The following is a 15,245-nucleotide window of genomic DNA, read 5'->3' as shown; positions in this document are numbered from 1 at the left end:
CGTAGTACGCAGAAGAGCGGTCAAGGAGTTGAAGTCATTCGTCAGCGTCCTGGAGTCATTCGTCAGTGGTTGGGGTTGAGGTGTCTTTGTTGATGATGGTAGGAGAGAGAGAGAGCGAGAGAGCTAGGAGTCTATATATACAAAAGAAGAGCGGCGGACTGCGGAGCATAACAAAGCATTTGCCTTGAGTAGGTTGTGACACATGTGGTCCGTGCTAAGATGTTCAGGCCTTTTACTCGGCCGTAAGCACTACCTTCACTGTCTCCACGCTTTGTGCGGCTTTATCTACTTCAACTCCCCCCCTCAACAGCATATGTACCCTGTTCATTATGCTGTTGCTTCAAGGTGTGACCTCCGTTCTTCAACACTGTTGCATAGCTCGGGGACCCCGTTCCGTACACTGCTGCCGGTATTTGCAGGTGTAGCCCAGATCTTGCTTGCTGCATTGCCTGCCTCCCAATGGGTTTCGTGAGTACATCTGCCAAGTTTCTTGTGGTGTCTACGTACTTGATCTGCACCCTTCCCTCTTGTACGTTGTTACGGACGAAGTGATACTTGGTGTCGATGTGCTTAAGCTTCCAGTGCTGTGCTGGGTCCTTACTAACCTGTATGCAACCAGTGTTGTCCGAGTAGACCGTCGGTGTGCCTGTGGCAATGCCAATTGAGCGTAGCAGCTGCTTGAGGAAGAGCACCTCACGTGTTGCTTCCGTGGCTGCAATGAACTCTGCCTCGACAGCAGACAACGACACGCATTTTTGTGTCGCTGACTTCCAGGCTACTGGGTTCCCGTACACTAACGCCACTGACCCCGATGTGCTTCTTCTCTGTATGGTGGCATCGCTTGCCCAGTTTGCATCGCTGTGTGCAACCAGTGGCTCTTGCGACTCACTTGCCCTATAAACCAATCCAACCTGCCTTGTGCTTTCGAGGTAGCGTAAGACCCTTTGTGCTGCCTGATAATGCTCCTGCGATGGTTCACGCATGTGCCTAGCGAGAACACCCACGGTGAGACTAAGGTCAGGCCGGGTGCTGTTGGCAACCCAGAGCAGCTTGCCAACAATCACCGGATACTCCTTCTGTTGTGCTGCGCTTGCGACAAGGGTTCCCTCCGGTATGCTCTGCATTGGAACCATGGTTGGCTTCGTACGTTTGTCCAGGTGCTTTGCCAGCACTTGGTCGATGTACCCTGACTGACCAATCGTCATGGTGCGCATCGCACGGTCTCGACTGATTTTGATGCCCAAGAAGTGAGAGACCTCACCACTATCTTCCATCTTCCATCTCTGACCAATCTGCTTCTTAACCTCTAGGACCGTTTCCAGCCGTGGTGCTATGACTAATGTATCATCGACGTAGATGACCACAATGGCCATATCTTCACCCTGTCCCTTGGTGTAGATGCAGGGAGCGCACTCTACCTGGAAGAATCCCATGCGTCGCAAAGACCTGTCGAACTCCTGATTCCATTCTCGCCCAGACTGCTTTAGGCCATATAGGCCCTTGACTACCTTGTACACCTTGCCGGGTGCTACTCCTGATCCTTCTGGCGGCTTCATGTAGATTGCTTCCTTTAACGTGGAGTTCAAGTAAGCCATAGTGATGTCCAGAGCATGTACCTCCCAGTTGTTCTGCACTGCTAGTGCTAAGATGGCTCTGATCGCTCCGAGGGGTGCTACTGGAGAGAAGGTTTCTTGGTAGTCGATCCCCTCTCTCTGTGTGAAGCCCCTTGCAACCAGTCGTGCCTTGTGCTTAACAGGTACACCATCAGCATCAAGCTTCAGCCGAAGCACAACCTTAGAGTCCACAAGTGGTACTCCTGGCGGTTGGTGCACCACCTCCCAAGTCCCCATTGCCTCGAGTCCTTCTAGCTCCTTTCGTATTGCCTCCTTCCAGAGCTGGGCATCCTCACCATCAATTGCTTCCCTAAGTGTTGGGTCCAGGTTCAGTATTGCTGTGTTGGCGGCGCCTACTGTGCTGTCTTCGGCTGTTAGGAGATCCTCCACTGCAGCCTCTGATTTGGTCTCCTCCTCCACTATGGCTGGCGTGACACTCTCCTCCTCGACCTCCGCGGTCACCACAGGCCTGACTGCCTCTTGTTGGCGATCACTCCATCCTTTGTCCTCATGGAACGTTGCTGAGTTGCTCCATTGAATTGACGCAGGCTGGTCCGGGTTGCAAAACTTCCATGCTTTGTGTTCGTCGTCATACCCAATCATGATGGCTGGCTTTGCTCTAGCTCCGTGCTTGCCTTGCTGGTCCTTCTGTTGAACATGAACCCATGCCAAGCATCCGAAGACTCGCAGTTGCTGGGCCAGCTTGTGCGCAGTGGTTCCATAGAAGGCCTTGTGGGGAATGGTTTTGGTGGCTGACGGGGTAAGGTTCATCACGTGTGCTGCTGCTGTGATTGCGTACGGCCACAACTCTCTAGGGCAAGCTCGACCAATCAGCATCGAGCGCATCTTTTCTTGGACCGATCTGATTGCTCTCTCTGCCCGTCCATTTTGGACGCTGATCCCCGGGACGCTCTTTTGCCACTTAAAACCCTCTTGAGTTTGCCAGTCTTCGGCTGCTATGCTGCACCATTCTCCTCCATTGTCGCTGCGGAGTGTTTTGAGTTTCCTGTCCGTTGCCCGTTCCATCCTGGCTATCCACCTTCTCAGCGCCGTGAGTGCAGCACTCTTTGTGCAGAGTGGTTCCACGTAGATCAGAGAGGAGAAGTCGTCCACAGCAACTAGTGCATAGTGGTAGTTGGCATGTCCTTTGAAATCTGTCATCAGGTCTACGTGTACCAGCTCTAATGGTGCCTCCATTCTTTCCGACTCTGATTGGCTCATCCGTGCTCGAGTCTGTTTTCCTTGACTGCACGCATTGCAGTGCTTCGACTCATGTTCCATTTCCTCATCGGTACCTAGGTAATGGGCCCGGATTTGTCTCGTTTTGTCTCGTCCTGGGTGTCCGAACCTCTCATGCCATAGGTAGCTGTCTTGATGCTTCGTGTCCTTATTGCCCTCTGGGGCATTATCTAGTTTTCCTGTGTTCTGGTTGTCCTCTGGGACGCCATCTCGTGTTTCCTCCAGTTCCAAAGCCAGTGCTTGTCCTCGCACTTTGAAGTGGCCCTGTCTTCTGTCCCTTTTGAATTGTACTTGGGTACCATCGTTCTGCTTTATGGTAGTTCCAAACTCATCGAAGATTACTCGTGCACCATTCTCGATCAAGCCTTGTACGGACAATAAGTTAGCATTCAGTTTCGGTACATAAAGCACATCCAATAGTTGGATGGTGGCCTCACCGACCCGAAGGGAGGCATCTCCTATAGCCTTCACCTGAAGCTTTTCGTCCCCTGCCGTACTGATTTGGCCGACCTTGTTCGTTGAGGTGAGCAGCATTCTCTCATCATTTACCATATGATGGGTTGCACCTGAATCGATGATCCAGGTGTCGCATGCTGATCGCTCGCCCCTGTCGACTGCTAGAAAGGTGCACCCGAGTTCCTAGTGGTTCACCTCCTGTGTCGTACGAGCGACAGGTTCGCTTGTGCCTCGTGCGTTTGTGCAATTTCGAGCAATGTGATTTGGTCCTCCACAAGCATAGCACTTTGGAGGGGCCAAGGGATTGCGAGGATCGCGCCTTCCCCTGGGTCCTTGCTCCGCCTGGTTGGCACTCCCCTGTTCCGCGTTTGTGGCGACCCTTGCTGCTCCTCTAATACGACCAGTGATCTCACCATCCTGCTGTTTCTTGGCCAGTGCATGGTAGGCTTCGTCATACTTGCAGTCTGGTTTGGCCGTTTTCAGTGCATCGACGGTGTTGGCGTAGAACCAATCTTGAGCCGTGCAGCGATAGAGAGTTGATTTCTTGAGGTCCTCGTCGAAACGCTTTCCGAGGCGTGCCGCATCGTTCCAGATCGAATCAAGTTCCTTGCCTAGTCTGACGACGTCTCGATTGTACAAGCGCACTGTGTGGATACGATCCTGCAGTCCTGCTCGCTTTACAGCGTCGTTTAGTGTTAGTGCCTTCTTGAGTTTGGCATAGAGTGTGCTACCAAGTTGAACTTCTTCATCCACCCCTCTGACGGTGTAGGTGTCGATGCGGCTATCCGGGCTGTTATCGCAGCAGGCGTGGATGAGGCCCACGAGTGCCTTGTCTAGGTCTTCATCGTATTCCTCGCTCCCGGGTACAACGGTACCATACAGGATTTCCTTCGCGTTATGCACTCTCTGGAGGCAGTCGATAAAGGTGGGTTCCCAGGTGTGCCAATTGCTATCGCTGAGCTTCTTGATGTGAGCAATGGAGCTCGATACGTCCTTGGGGATCTTTTCGGTCTCCCCGCGTGGAGCTTGGTTGCTAATGTTGACCAGACCCATGGCCCGTACTATTGCTTCCTCTGCCGATAGTGCCGGGTTCGCCAGCTGGAGGATCCTGACTACCTGCGTGAGCCATCCTTCCTCCTGTCCATTGCTTGTGGTCGTTTGATCATCATCGCCCCTTCCCGTCTGTCCAGCTCTTGTCGATGGCGGCATTGCGTTGAGTGTCAGACTCTTAATCAGTTGAAGTCATTCGTCAGCGTCCTGGAGTCATTCGTCAGTGGTTGGGGTTGAGGTGTCTTTGTTGATGATGGTAGGAGAGAGAGAGAGCGAGAGAGCTAGGAGTCTATATATACAAAAGAAGAGCGGCGGACTGCGGAGCATAACAAAGCATTTGCCTTGAGTAGGTTGTGACACATGTGGTCCGTGCTAAGATGTTCAGGCCTTTTACTCGGCCGTAAGCACTACCTTCACTGTCTCCACGCTTTGTGCGGCTTTATCTACTTCAACTCAAGGTTGAGGTGCGGGAGAAGGGCTTGACGGGGTTTTGTGCACCCTTCGTCTTTGGAAGCCCAGGCGGGTTAAGACGCATTCAGAGTCGGGAGGCTCATTGAAAGGAAAACGTTTCTGCATCGATCTTGTTCGAAATTTGGGGAGGGGATTACCCTCGTCTGTCGGCGTTCAATGGTCCAGTTCTTTGTTCTGAGACCGGAGCAAAAATCCGAAAAAAGAGATGCCCCGGGTGGGACTCGAACCCACGATCTCGCGGTTACTTGATTAGAAGATTGCTCTCCTGCGAAGAAATAACCCCATGATCTCGAGAGGCTAATAAGCATCTGAGAAACATAAGCCACATGCCTTAATCCAACTTGGCCACCGGGGCGAACGTTTTCGGACGAGAAAGCTTTGTTGCCTACATGTATCCTCTCACCAGCTTGACAACGCTTGCTCAATATCAAGGTGCCGGCGCCAGAGCTGCACAAGGACTGCAGACAGAACCAAGCAAAGGCATAGGCCCTAGCAACACAGTCAGAGACGGCAATCACATGAATATGCAAGCACAGAGTCACGAAAAGCAGGGAATTTTGAAGCTTGGAGTGGAGCATTGGTTGCAAAAGAGGTCAAGACAGTGCATGTGTTACAAATGAGTCGTAGGCTCTCACGAAGCAATGCCTCGAGTGTGCAATGAACGTAAGCGATGGCATCGCATGGGCGAGATGGAATCTCAAAGTGGACGAGAGAGTGTGCGGTTTGCGATAGATTGGGCTAGGCGAACCGCTTTTAAACAAGGGAAGGGGTCGATTGTACTGTGCTTCTCGCTGCAGCTACACACTTCGAAATCACTCGGAGTTGTCCTGAGCACCAGAAAAAGGATCAGCCTTCTTCTCAGCGCGTGGACTCGAGCCGGAAAAGACGGGGGCAGGGCTCCAACCAGAAGTGAAGTTCTGCTTGGATGGTGTCGAGACAGGCTCCTTGGTGAGGGAAGCCGAAGTGTCGATGCTGGTCAACTTGGGCTCCCCGGTCGTTTCTGCGGCAGTGGCGGTCTCCTCTTCTTCGGCGGTAGCAGCGGAAGACTCGGGGCTCTCGGATGCTGTGGAGGCGGGGGCGTTAGGGGTGACCATGACGCCAGTCTCGTTTAGGCTGGTAGCGGAGAGGGTGTCCCACTCCTGGCTCGAGGTAGTGCCGCTGTCGGTGCCTTGCTGCTGTGCTGGCTTGGCGGATGTTGAAGCAGAAGCCTCCTTGCTCTCTGTCTTATCGTCGTCCTCCTCGTCGTCATCGTCTTCAGCCTGTGCCTTCTTGGCGGCAGCAGCAGCCGATGGCGACGGTCCATCATCGTCAACCTCGTCAAGGCCAGCAGCAGTCATACTCTCTTGACCTTCACCACCGGTAGCAATCTCCTTGCTGACGATACGCATGATAGTGTCGAACACCTCCTTAGGCACAGCCTTCTCGTAGATCATAATGAGCTCGATACTCTTAGGGTACACCTTCAATGCCTTATAGAAAGCAGCAGCTGCTTCGAGGTACTTGTCTGTTCCCATGGCGAAGAGCTGCTCTCCGAGCGAGACATACTTGAGGAAGTACTGCTCGCGCTCCTCAACACCAGCTGGGAAAATGCCGGGCGTGCGAACCTCTTGCAAGAGATCCTGAATGAAGCCATCCTCCTGTTGAGCACGCTTGGCGGCCTTCTCCTTCTCGACCTTGCTCAACTTTTTGCTCTCCTTTTTCAGACCTTTGCGGAATGCGGGGTCGGTCCGACGACGGTGGTCGAAGTAGATGGCATATCCCATACCGGCAACACCGAGAACGGAAAGCGATGTGAGGATGATTTGCGAAGTCTTCATTATGGGCTCAACCTTTCGTTCCAGTCGTAAGGATCTAGGATGAACAGTTGCAGAACGGACGTCGGTGGTCGTCCTGTTTTCGGATGATAGTGAGATGATGTTTGAGATGGAAAGAGTTGAGATGAATCAATTGGACACAAGGGCAATTCAGTTTGCTCCACAGGACCCGATGATGCGTTCATCTGCGTTATTATTCCTTTTTTTTTTTTTTTTTTTTGTTTTTGTTTTTTTGTTTTTTGTTTTTGTTTTTTTGTTTTTTGTTTTTGCTTTTTTGTTTTGTTTTTGTTTTGACATCTCCAGTAACCTCGCTCTGCCGCCTTCCCTTCTGCGTACGAGAAGATCGGGTCGACTAAGCCCAACTGCCGTCAGCTAGGTGCGCGGCTTCTCTGCCGAAGATTACGATCCAGTGAGACGCTAAAGGATGACACAGAGCCGATCTGATCAGAGATCGAGCATAACCGATTTCACTAGAGATCGGGTACAACCAAGTCCCACTCGTTGTCAGGCTGGATCATTAAGTATGGCAACTCACACATTTGGCATGTGCCACCCATATGTATATACAGCACACATGTAAACTGTCCCATAATTTTACATGTCACCATACATCACTCTAATGCTCAATAGCTATAAGTTGTATTGCCACACTGTCTGATATCATCTGAAAGCCCTGCTTCTTCTCTCCAAGACTGTGTAATTGATATTGACATTGACTAAAAAAATTGTGCTATGAAGAAGAGCCGAATTTTTTTATTATGGGACAGTTTATGGAGTGCTCCTCAAGAACACCTTAGTACTTCATATTCCCTCCTTTGGCCTTCAGAACTGCCTTGATGCAGTCTGGTGTGCTCTCTATTAGCATCCTACATGTCTCTGGAGTGATTGCTGTCCATTCAGCTTCACATCTCTTGAGCAGTTCATCCCTGGACTTTGCAATCATACTATACTGTGAAAGTCACATTTTGAGATGGTGCCAGAGGTGTTCAATCAGGTTTAAGTCTGGCAACTGCACTGGCCATTGCATAACCTTAATGCTATTGCTTTCCAACCATATTATTGTCTTCTTTGACATGTGTTTTGGGTCATTGTCTTGCTGAAACATGATGTTGGTGTATGCATGCTGAAGCTGCAAATCTGAGATTGTTTTCAAAAGCTTGTCATTCAAGATATCAATGTATTGGTCTGAATTCATTGAACCCAGCACCAAGCACATACCTCCCACCCCTTCCCATGTCATACAGCCCCAGATCATGATGGAGCCACTGCCAAACTTGACCATCAGCCTGACAAGCTTGCTGTTGAAGCTGGCATTCTTAATCCAACAGAACTGCTTACCATCTGGTCCAAAGAAGTTGATCTTCATCTCATCAGACCATACCACATTCTTCCAATCCTCAACAGTCATGTCCTTGTGCTCATTAGCAAATTTGAAATGGGCTTTGCAATGTCTCTTGAGTAGCTGCAGTTTTTTCACTAACCTTCATGCTTTGTAATGACAGTAATGAAGTGCTTTTCTTACTGTGGTTGGGCATGCTTTGATTTGAAACATCTCCTGCAGTGCATGACATGCTTTCCCAACTGTGGAGGTTGAATTGAGCTTGAAATAGTGATCCAGGAAGTGAACATGATGAGGCTGGAGTTTTCTTGGCTGGCCCCCCTTTGACTTTGGAACATCAGCAGAGGTGCTTTTGCTGATGCAATTCACTGTAGACTTGCTCATACCAAGTTGTTCTGCAATTGAATGGATAGATTCCCCATCTTGGATGTGAAAGAGTGCCAATTGGCACCTCTCTGGGGTGGGTTTTGGCATGATGGTATAGATATGATGGTGTCAGACTGGAAGTGCTGCCAGATTGCTCACAGTCATCTGATTGAGCTGAAACTTTCCACATCACTACTTTCGATGTGTATGAAGGTGCCCACCAAGTTACATTGCAAGTTTCATTGTAGTCAAAAGCCCACAAGGTCAGGAATGGAGTGGTGTTGCTAGTTGGGAGCATGCTCCATAAACTGTCCCACAATAAAAAAAATAAAAAATCAGCTCTTCTTCATAGCACAATTTTTTCAGTCAATGTCAATATCAATTACACAGTCTTGGAGAGAAGAAGCAGGGCTTTCAGATGATATCAGACAGTGTGGCAATACAACTTATAGCTATTGAGCATTGGAGTGATGTATGGTGACATGTAAAATTATGGGACAGTTTATGTGCATGCTGTATATCAAGCTGGGAGTGCTAGGCTCTCACCATGTTCACTCAACCAATTGAGTATACATGTTTTTGTCTTAAAGCAGCAGTAACATCGTAGTTAGACTCTCCCCGATCGCCAGTTATCGGGACCAAACGTCTTCACTTTTCAACATTCTCATCCGGTGACTTTCTCGATGTTGTGGAGCAGACTGAGCTGCAGTTGCATTTGTTTCAGAGCATCACAAGGCGTAAGAATTTTCTTCTAAAAATTTGAAAATTTGCGGGTGAGCGATCTAGCAGCTGCAGAAGTTGTTTCTGAGAGCGCCTGAATGTCAGTTGGACCCTGTCAGAAAGAAGAACTCAGAAAACATCCCAGGCCAGTTGCGTCCGATAACTCTTTCGTTTCATAGACTTCGGCTCTTCTTGGTGCCCCACCACAAGCACAAGACCCATATCCGAAGCACCATGTCACGAACGAAAGGAAAGAAGCCAGGTAGTGGCAAGGTCCAGGCTGTAGCTCCTGCTCCTGCCGCCGTAGCCCAAGCTGGTGATGCTGCATCCGCTGCTGCTGCTGCCCCTGTTGCCGAGGGTGGCGCTGACTTCGACTCACAAGCTGACGGTGGTGCAAAGAAGGGCAAGCTCATCCGACTACGAGGAAAGCGAGGTGGTGTCAAGCATCACAAGGGAAAGAACGCTGCTGGCAACAAGCAAGGCGGTGTCCAGAAAGCAGCTCTCAAAGAAGCTCGCAAGGTCAAAGGCGATGCTGTCAACAAGAAGGCCAACAAAGCTGACACAGAGAATGACACAGGTATCGCCGCTACACCTGTTCCACCAGCAGAGCATGCCGAAAAGATCGCCAAGTTCCACACTCTGCTCAAGCAGCTCGAACAGGCAAAGACCGCAGAGGAGAAGGACGAGATTCAGGCTGGCCTCGACTCCCTTGGGGGTCTCGCACAGTACCAAGCCTGGTCGTTGACAGGTTCCGCCAAGTCCGGTCAGACACCTACCAGCAAGTGGTGCATGGAGGCTCTCAACACCGTCTACCAGCATGACCGCAACCTTCCCAAGTTCCGCGTTCTCGACGTTGGTGCCATCACCGGCACTGCTTACTCCAAATACCGATGGGTTGACGCTATCTACATCGACCTTCACCCGCAAGGCGACAAAGTGCAGAAATACAGCTTCTTCGACTTCCCCGTTCCTGCCAAAGAAAAGGACAAGTACAACATGGTCGCACTCAGTCTCGTTGTCAACTTCGTGGGCGATGTCAGGAAGAGGGGAGAGATGTTGAGGCACGTACACAAGTACTTGCCCGAGAACGACGATGTTCCTGGCTTCTGCTTCTTGGTCCTGCCGTTGAGCTGTTTGACCAACTCGCGATACATGAACCAGTCTCACTTAAGGGCGATCCTCAGCTCGCTTGGCTTCAACGTTCTCAAGCAGTCCGATTCGGCCAAGCTTTCCAGGTGGTTGCTCCAGCGTAAGCCATTGGCTGAGCGAAGAGAGGCTGCGGCAGCTTCCGAGGCTCCTGGCGCATCCGACGATTGGGATGGAACCGTCTTCAAGAAGCGCGAGCTCAACCCAGGCAATGACCGAAACAACTTTGCTATTGTTGTCGACCCCAAGCCCGAGTAGGCCGAACAATCTCTCGTTTGCACACAAGCTTTTACAGTTCCGAATCTTACACTCTCATGTACTTTTAGACAATCTTAATGCACACTCCTTCTTCCAACTTCTCTGGTGTGATGATGCAATGCGTGATCTGATATGAAAGAATCAGAAGGACATGTGTGATAGTGGATGGATTCTTGTCATTAGGTCATCGAGTACTTGGGTCCTCCTCCGCCCTCAGGCACATCCCATCGAATACTCTGGTCAGGTGCCTTGATTGAGCAGGTGTAGCAGTGAATGCAATTCTGGCTGTTGATCACCAACTTCTTGCCCAATGCATCCTCCTGAGCAGGAGTGTCGGCCTCAACATACTCGTAGACACCAGCGGGGCAGCACCTTCCCAAAGGACCCTCGAAAGTACCCACGTTCCTCTCAACGTGTCCCTTGTAGTCGCCATCCTTGACTACCAAGTGAACAGGCTGGTCCTCGGCGTGGTTGGTACCTGTCCTGGAGACCGAAGTGAGGATATCGAACGAGAGCTTTCCGTCTGGCTTGGGGTACTCGATAGGCTCGCACTGAGCAGCAGGCTTGGTCTGAGCGTGGTCCTCACCAGGGTGGTGGAAGGTCCAAGGCACACGACCCTTGAGGATCATCGAGTCGAGACCCGAGTACGCGAGACCACCCCAGAAGCCAAGTGGACCGTGGAATGAAGGCCGCAAGTTGCGCACCTCGTAAAGCTCCTTCATGACGTAAGTGTCGTCCAGTCTGGTCTTGTAGTCGGCAAGGTCGATTGTCTCCTCAGAGCCGGACTCGGCACGCTTGGCCAGTGCGTCGACAAGAGACTCAGCAGCAACCATGCCCGACTTCATGGCGTTGTGTGTACCCTTGATCTTGGGGACGTTGAGGAAACCAGCTGCACAACCGACCAATGCACCTCCAGGGAAGTGGAGCTTAGGGATCGACTGGTATCCACCTTCGTTAAGCGTCCTTGCACCGTAAGCGAGACACTCACCACCCTCGAGAAGGTCTTTGAAGAAGGGGTGGTGCTTCATACGCTGAAACTCACGGAAGGGGCTGAGGTAAGGGTTCTGGTAGTCGAGACCAACGACGAGACCGAGCGAAACCATGTTGTCCTCCATGTGGTAGGTCCAACTTCCACCGTAGGTCCTGGTGTCAAGAGGCCAGCCCATGGTGTGGGTGACGAGACCAGCCTGGTGCTTCTCGGGTTTAACTCGCCACACCTCCTTAACACCAAGACCATACGTCTGTGGGTCAGCACCAACCTGCTCACGCAAGCCGAGCTGCCTGATCATCTTTTGAGTCATAGAGCCGTGAGCACCCTCAGCGAAGAGTGTGATGGGAGCGTGAAATTCCATACCTGGCTCGAAAGAGTCCTTGGGCTTGCGCGACTTGTCGAGACCAATCTCGTTGGTGATGACACCCTTGATGCCGATGGGCTTGCCACTGTCATCCATCTGCCAGAGAGGCTGTGCAGCAGCGAAACCTGGGTAGATCTCGACACCGGCGGCCTCAGCCTGCTCACCGAGCCATGCTACGACACGGGACAAGGAGACAATGTAGTTGCCCTTGTTGGACATCTGTGGTGGATGTGGCATTGGGAAGGATCCGTTAGGTGTAAGGAACCGCATCTGATCTTCGAGAGCAGGCTGGTTCAGAGGTGCGCCGAGCTCCTTCCAGTTGGGCAGAAGCTCGTCGAGAGCGTTGGTCTGAATGACGGCACCGGAAAGAATGTGGTTTCCAACTTCTGGACCTTTCTCGAGGACGACAACACGAATCTCCTCTCCACGCTCCTCGGCGAGCTGCTTGATCTTGATGGCGGCAGATAGACCTGCAGGGCCACCGCCGACGATGATGACGTCGACTTCATCCGCCACACGCTCTACTGTGTTGAGGTCAAAGGGTTCGCCATCGCCTTCCTCGATTGGTGTAGCTCTGCGAGCAGCTGGAGTCGTGGAGAAGGTACGTGCGATGGAAGAGGAGGCAACAGCGCTGGCTCGGCTGGGGATGTAGCTTCGAGTTGCGAGGGTAGAGAGCGAAGCCGAGGATCCAAAGGCAGAGGAGGTAGCGCGAAGCGATCGACCTGCCTGAGCGACTGTATTGCCACGGAGTGCGCTCGCCAGACGGGCTGGCGAGGCATGTGTTGCACGAGCGGCGAACATGGTATGTTGTTCCTTTGCGTTCTACACGAGGCCGAAGTGGGTAAGACGTCCGGAGGGATGTGTGTGGTGGCGATGGAAGGACGTACTACGCGACCGAATGGATGTAGAAAGGGCGCGCTTGGAAATATTTTTTGAACCACCGCGGCTCGTGGTCTAGTAGAGGCGTCTCGAGACGGATGGCGATGGTGGTGATGGGTGAGAAGGAGATTGTTCGGGGTCCCTTAGGTTGAAAGAGATAGGTGCGCTTGTCCTTAGAGCTTGCTGCTGTTGAGCGTGACGTAGCAATTCGATGGCGGACAATGAACCAAGTGCGGGGGTGAGCTAGAAGCGTGTGTCTGTGTGTGAGAAAGAAAGGGTCCGGTCCATGAGCTGTTGATCTCTTCCGGAAGCGGGCCTTTTCAACAGGAAATCCCGCCAAATCCATGCGATTCGCTGCGAAGCGCGCCATTTCTAAGCCTGCAAAAGCTCCAGGAAAAAGTAAAAGAAAAGGTCGTTGAAAACCCTCTTTCTCTCGCGCGCACCGGTCGCGAGTCACTTTGACTAAATTTCAGAGCCAATCGGAACGCGCTATTCGATCAGCGCATCGTTCAATCAGGCATTAGACTTAGCCCGATGCCTCGTCCCGCGCTAATCTACACCTCACTTGCAAAACACCCTGTTTCGTTCAGCAAAGATTGCGGATCGGTGCTGGCCAACATCATATGAGCAGAAGCGATCTGTACGAAATACGAGAAGGAAGAAAGTCAGGCAGAGCACAAGCAAGGAAGAAAGTATGGGATACTAGGCTGAACGCCTTTTTTTGTCCAATTCCGATAGTGGAGTGAGATCGAAGAACTTGCAAGCAAGCCTTCTTCTATATGTATTGCCCGTATACACGAATGGTCCCCCAAGCCCGGGGTGCCCTGATTGAACGGGCCCGCGAGGTAGCTGGTAGAAGACATCGGCGAGCATATAAATGTGTGGAAAGAGAGTGATAAGATACAAATACTAAAAGCCCATAATGCGCAGAGATACGAAGCAGAAGAGAAGTCTAAAGGGAAGATGGGGGGGGCTTAGGAGAGCTCCGATGCCTCACGGAGACATCGTGCCTACGACTATGCTTCTATAATCTAAACGAGAGGGGCAAGGAGAAATATAGATCAAAGCAGCGAGAGAGAGATGTGAATCCTAGAAGGAAGGATTTACATGCTCTGGCCGTCAATGAAGCCCCAGGTGATGGACTCGATGTTCTCGGGGTTCTCGTAGTTGTTGGCAATGTGGCGATAAGCCTCAGTAAGAGCGATGTCACCCTCGGAGCCAACGAAGCTGCCGACAACCTGGACGGAGATCTGCTTGCCGTTCTGGTTGTTCTTGACCTGGACCCACTTGCCGCAAGCGTCGTTGAGCTTGTCAGCGGCGAGGAGCTTGGAAGAGGAGATAGCGATGGGGAGCGAGGCGGGGCCGAGGTTGACACCGCAGTTGCTGTTGACTTCGGGGATGTCAGACCACCAGAGAGGGGTGGAGACAACGGTCTTGGTGTTAGAGGCAGAAGCGGGCTGGGGAGCGTACGAAGCGGTGGGGCTGGCAGCGGCGGCGGCGGGGGAGTAGGTAGCCTGAGCCGGGGTAGCAGTGGCGGAAGCCTCAACCGACTTGGTGTAGGTAGCCTCGGGGGTGTAGGTGGAGGAGGTCTTCTGCTGCTGCTGCTGCTGTTGATGCTGCTGCTGGTTGTTGTTGGAGGCAGCGGAGCCAGAGCCGAACGACCAGGAGATGGGGAAGACACCGTCGTCCATGTTGCCGTTGTTAAGGGCAGCGAAGAGGCTGGTCGACATGTCGAGAGAGCCGTAAGAGCAGCCCGGGCAAAGGTCAGCAATCTGAGCGGACTGGGTGTTGCCGTTCTTGTGGTTAGTGATGGTCACGGTCTGACCACAGCGAGATCCGCCAGCCCACTCGGGAGCGTTCATGGCGACGATGAAGTCAGAGCCAGAGTTGACCCAACCACAAGCACCGAGACCGGCGGCGTAATAGGTAGCCTGACCGCTCGATCGCTTGACGAGGGGAGCGGCGGCAGCACCAGCGACGGCGAGAGCGACAGCGAGGACGTTGGAAGCGATCATTGTGAAGGAATAGGAGAGGATATCCGATGAAGGAGTAGGGTAATGGGGATGGGATGGGTTAGGTCGGTTGATGAGAGAGGGGATGATGAGCGTCGGATGGTGTCTAGCTTATATGGATCCCGAGGGGTTGAGCGAGCGGTGCAACGGTCTATGCCGTAGCTTCAGGCTGTTTTGGCAGGAAGAGTGTTCCTAGCATTTGCCGAGCGGTCGGCGACATGGAAGGGCATTTGAACTGTGTATCGAGGGAGTTCAAGCGGCGGGCATTGGTGCTCAACGGCGAACAAAGGGTTCCAAACAAGGATGATTGAGGCGGATCAACAGTATCGGCGCCGTGGAACACGCTGATCCAAGAAATGCCCGTGACACTGGCTGATTTGGCCGTAGATGGGCGCAAAACGAGAGGAAGAATGGGAGAAGTTCATGCTCAATGCTCCTCAGTCGACACTCAACGCAGAAAGGGGTCTTGAGCGGTCGACCGAGCGAACGGTGTCGAGGGGCCAGCCAGGGGTGGCTCCGCATATAGT

General features: G+C 52.2%; 6 protein-coding genes and 1 non-coding gene across 7 annotated transcripts; 1 reads left to right on the top strand and 6 right to left on the bottom strand.

Annotated features, from left to right (window-relative positions):
* Positions 1–290: 290 nt before the first annotated feature.
* UHO2_01863 (uncharacterized protein) lies at positions 291–4,517 on the bottom strand (the record flags this gene model as incomplete). The annotated part of the gene is made up of 2 exons (XM_041559300.1): positions 291–3,466; positions 3,584–4,517. The coding sequence occupies 2 exons, from the start codon at positions 4,515–4,517 to the stop codon at positions 291–293; spliced, it is 4,110 nt and encodes a 1,369-aa protein (XP_041415234.1).
* Positions 4,518–5,035: 518 nt separating this feature from the next.
* Positions 5,036–5,184, bottom strand: tRNA-Ile(TAT). Its single transcript has one exon. It is a non-coding gene; the product is annotated as a tRNA-Ile (tRNA).
* Positions 5,185–5,641: 457 nt separating this feature from the next.
* Positions 5,642–6,646, bottom strand: UHO2_01862 (uncharacterized protein; the record flags this gene model as incomplete). Its single annotated transcript, XM_041559299.1, has 1 exon — positions 5,642–6,646. The coding sequence occupies one exon, from the start codon at positions 6,644–6,646 to the stop codon at positions 5,642–5,644; it is 1,005 nt and encodes a 334-aa protein (XP_041415233.1).
* Positions 6,647–7,436: 790 nt separating this feature from the next.
* Positions 7,437–8,456, bottom strand: UHO2_01861 (putative transposase; the record flags this gene model as incomplete). Its single annotated transcript, XM_041559298.1, is given in 4 exon segments — positions 7,437–7,592; positions 7,674–8,105; positions 8,125–8,309; positions 8,369–8,456. The coding sequence occupies 4 exon segments, from the start codon at positions 8,454–8,456 to the stop codon at positions 7,437–7,439; spliced, it is 861 nt and encodes a 286-aa protein (XP_041415232.1).
* Positions 8,457–9,302: 846 nt separating this feature from the next.
* Positions 9,303–10,472, top strand: UHO2_01860 (uncharacterized protein; the record flags this gene model as incomplete). The annotated part of the gene is made up of 1 exon (XM_041559297.1): positions 9,303–10,472. The coding sequence occupies one exon, from the start codon at positions 9,303–9,305 to the stop codon at positions 10,470–10,472; it is 1,170 nt and encodes a 389-aa protein (XP_041415231.1).
* A 179-nt stretch (positions 10,473–10,651) lies between these two features.
* Positions 10,652–12,628, bottom strand: UHO2_01859 (putative flavoprotein-ubiquinone oxidoreductase; the record flags this gene model as incomplete). The annotated part of the gene is made up of 1 exon (XM_041559296.1): positions 10,652–12,628. One exon carries the CDS (start codon positions 12,626–12,628, stop codon positions 10,652–10,654), a length of 1,977 nt encoding a protein of 658 aa, XP_041415230.1.
* Positions 12,629–13,809: 1,181 nt separating this feature from the next.
* On the bottom strand, positions 13,810–14,721 carry UHO2_01858 (uncharacterized protein; the record flags this gene model as incomplete). The annotated part of the gene is made up of 1 exon (XM_041559295.1): positions 13,810–14,721. The coding sequence occupies one exon, from the start codon at positions 14,719–14,721 to the stop codon at positions 13,810–13,812; it is 912 nt and encodes a 303-aa protein (XP_041415229.1).
* Between the last annotated feature and the right edge of the window lie 524 nt (positions 14,722–15,245).

Source organism: Ustilago hordei (genome assembly GCF_900519145.1).
Source record: "Ustilago hordei strain Uho2 genome assembly, contig: UHO2_contig_03, whole genome shotgun sequence".
In the NCBI taxonomy this organism is placed as follows: domain Eukaryota; kingdom Fungi; phylum Basidiomycota; class Ustilaginomycetes; order Ustilaginales; family Ustilaginaceae; genus Ustilago; species Ustilago hordei.
This window is presented reverse-complemented; position numbering and strand designations above follow the sequence as displayed.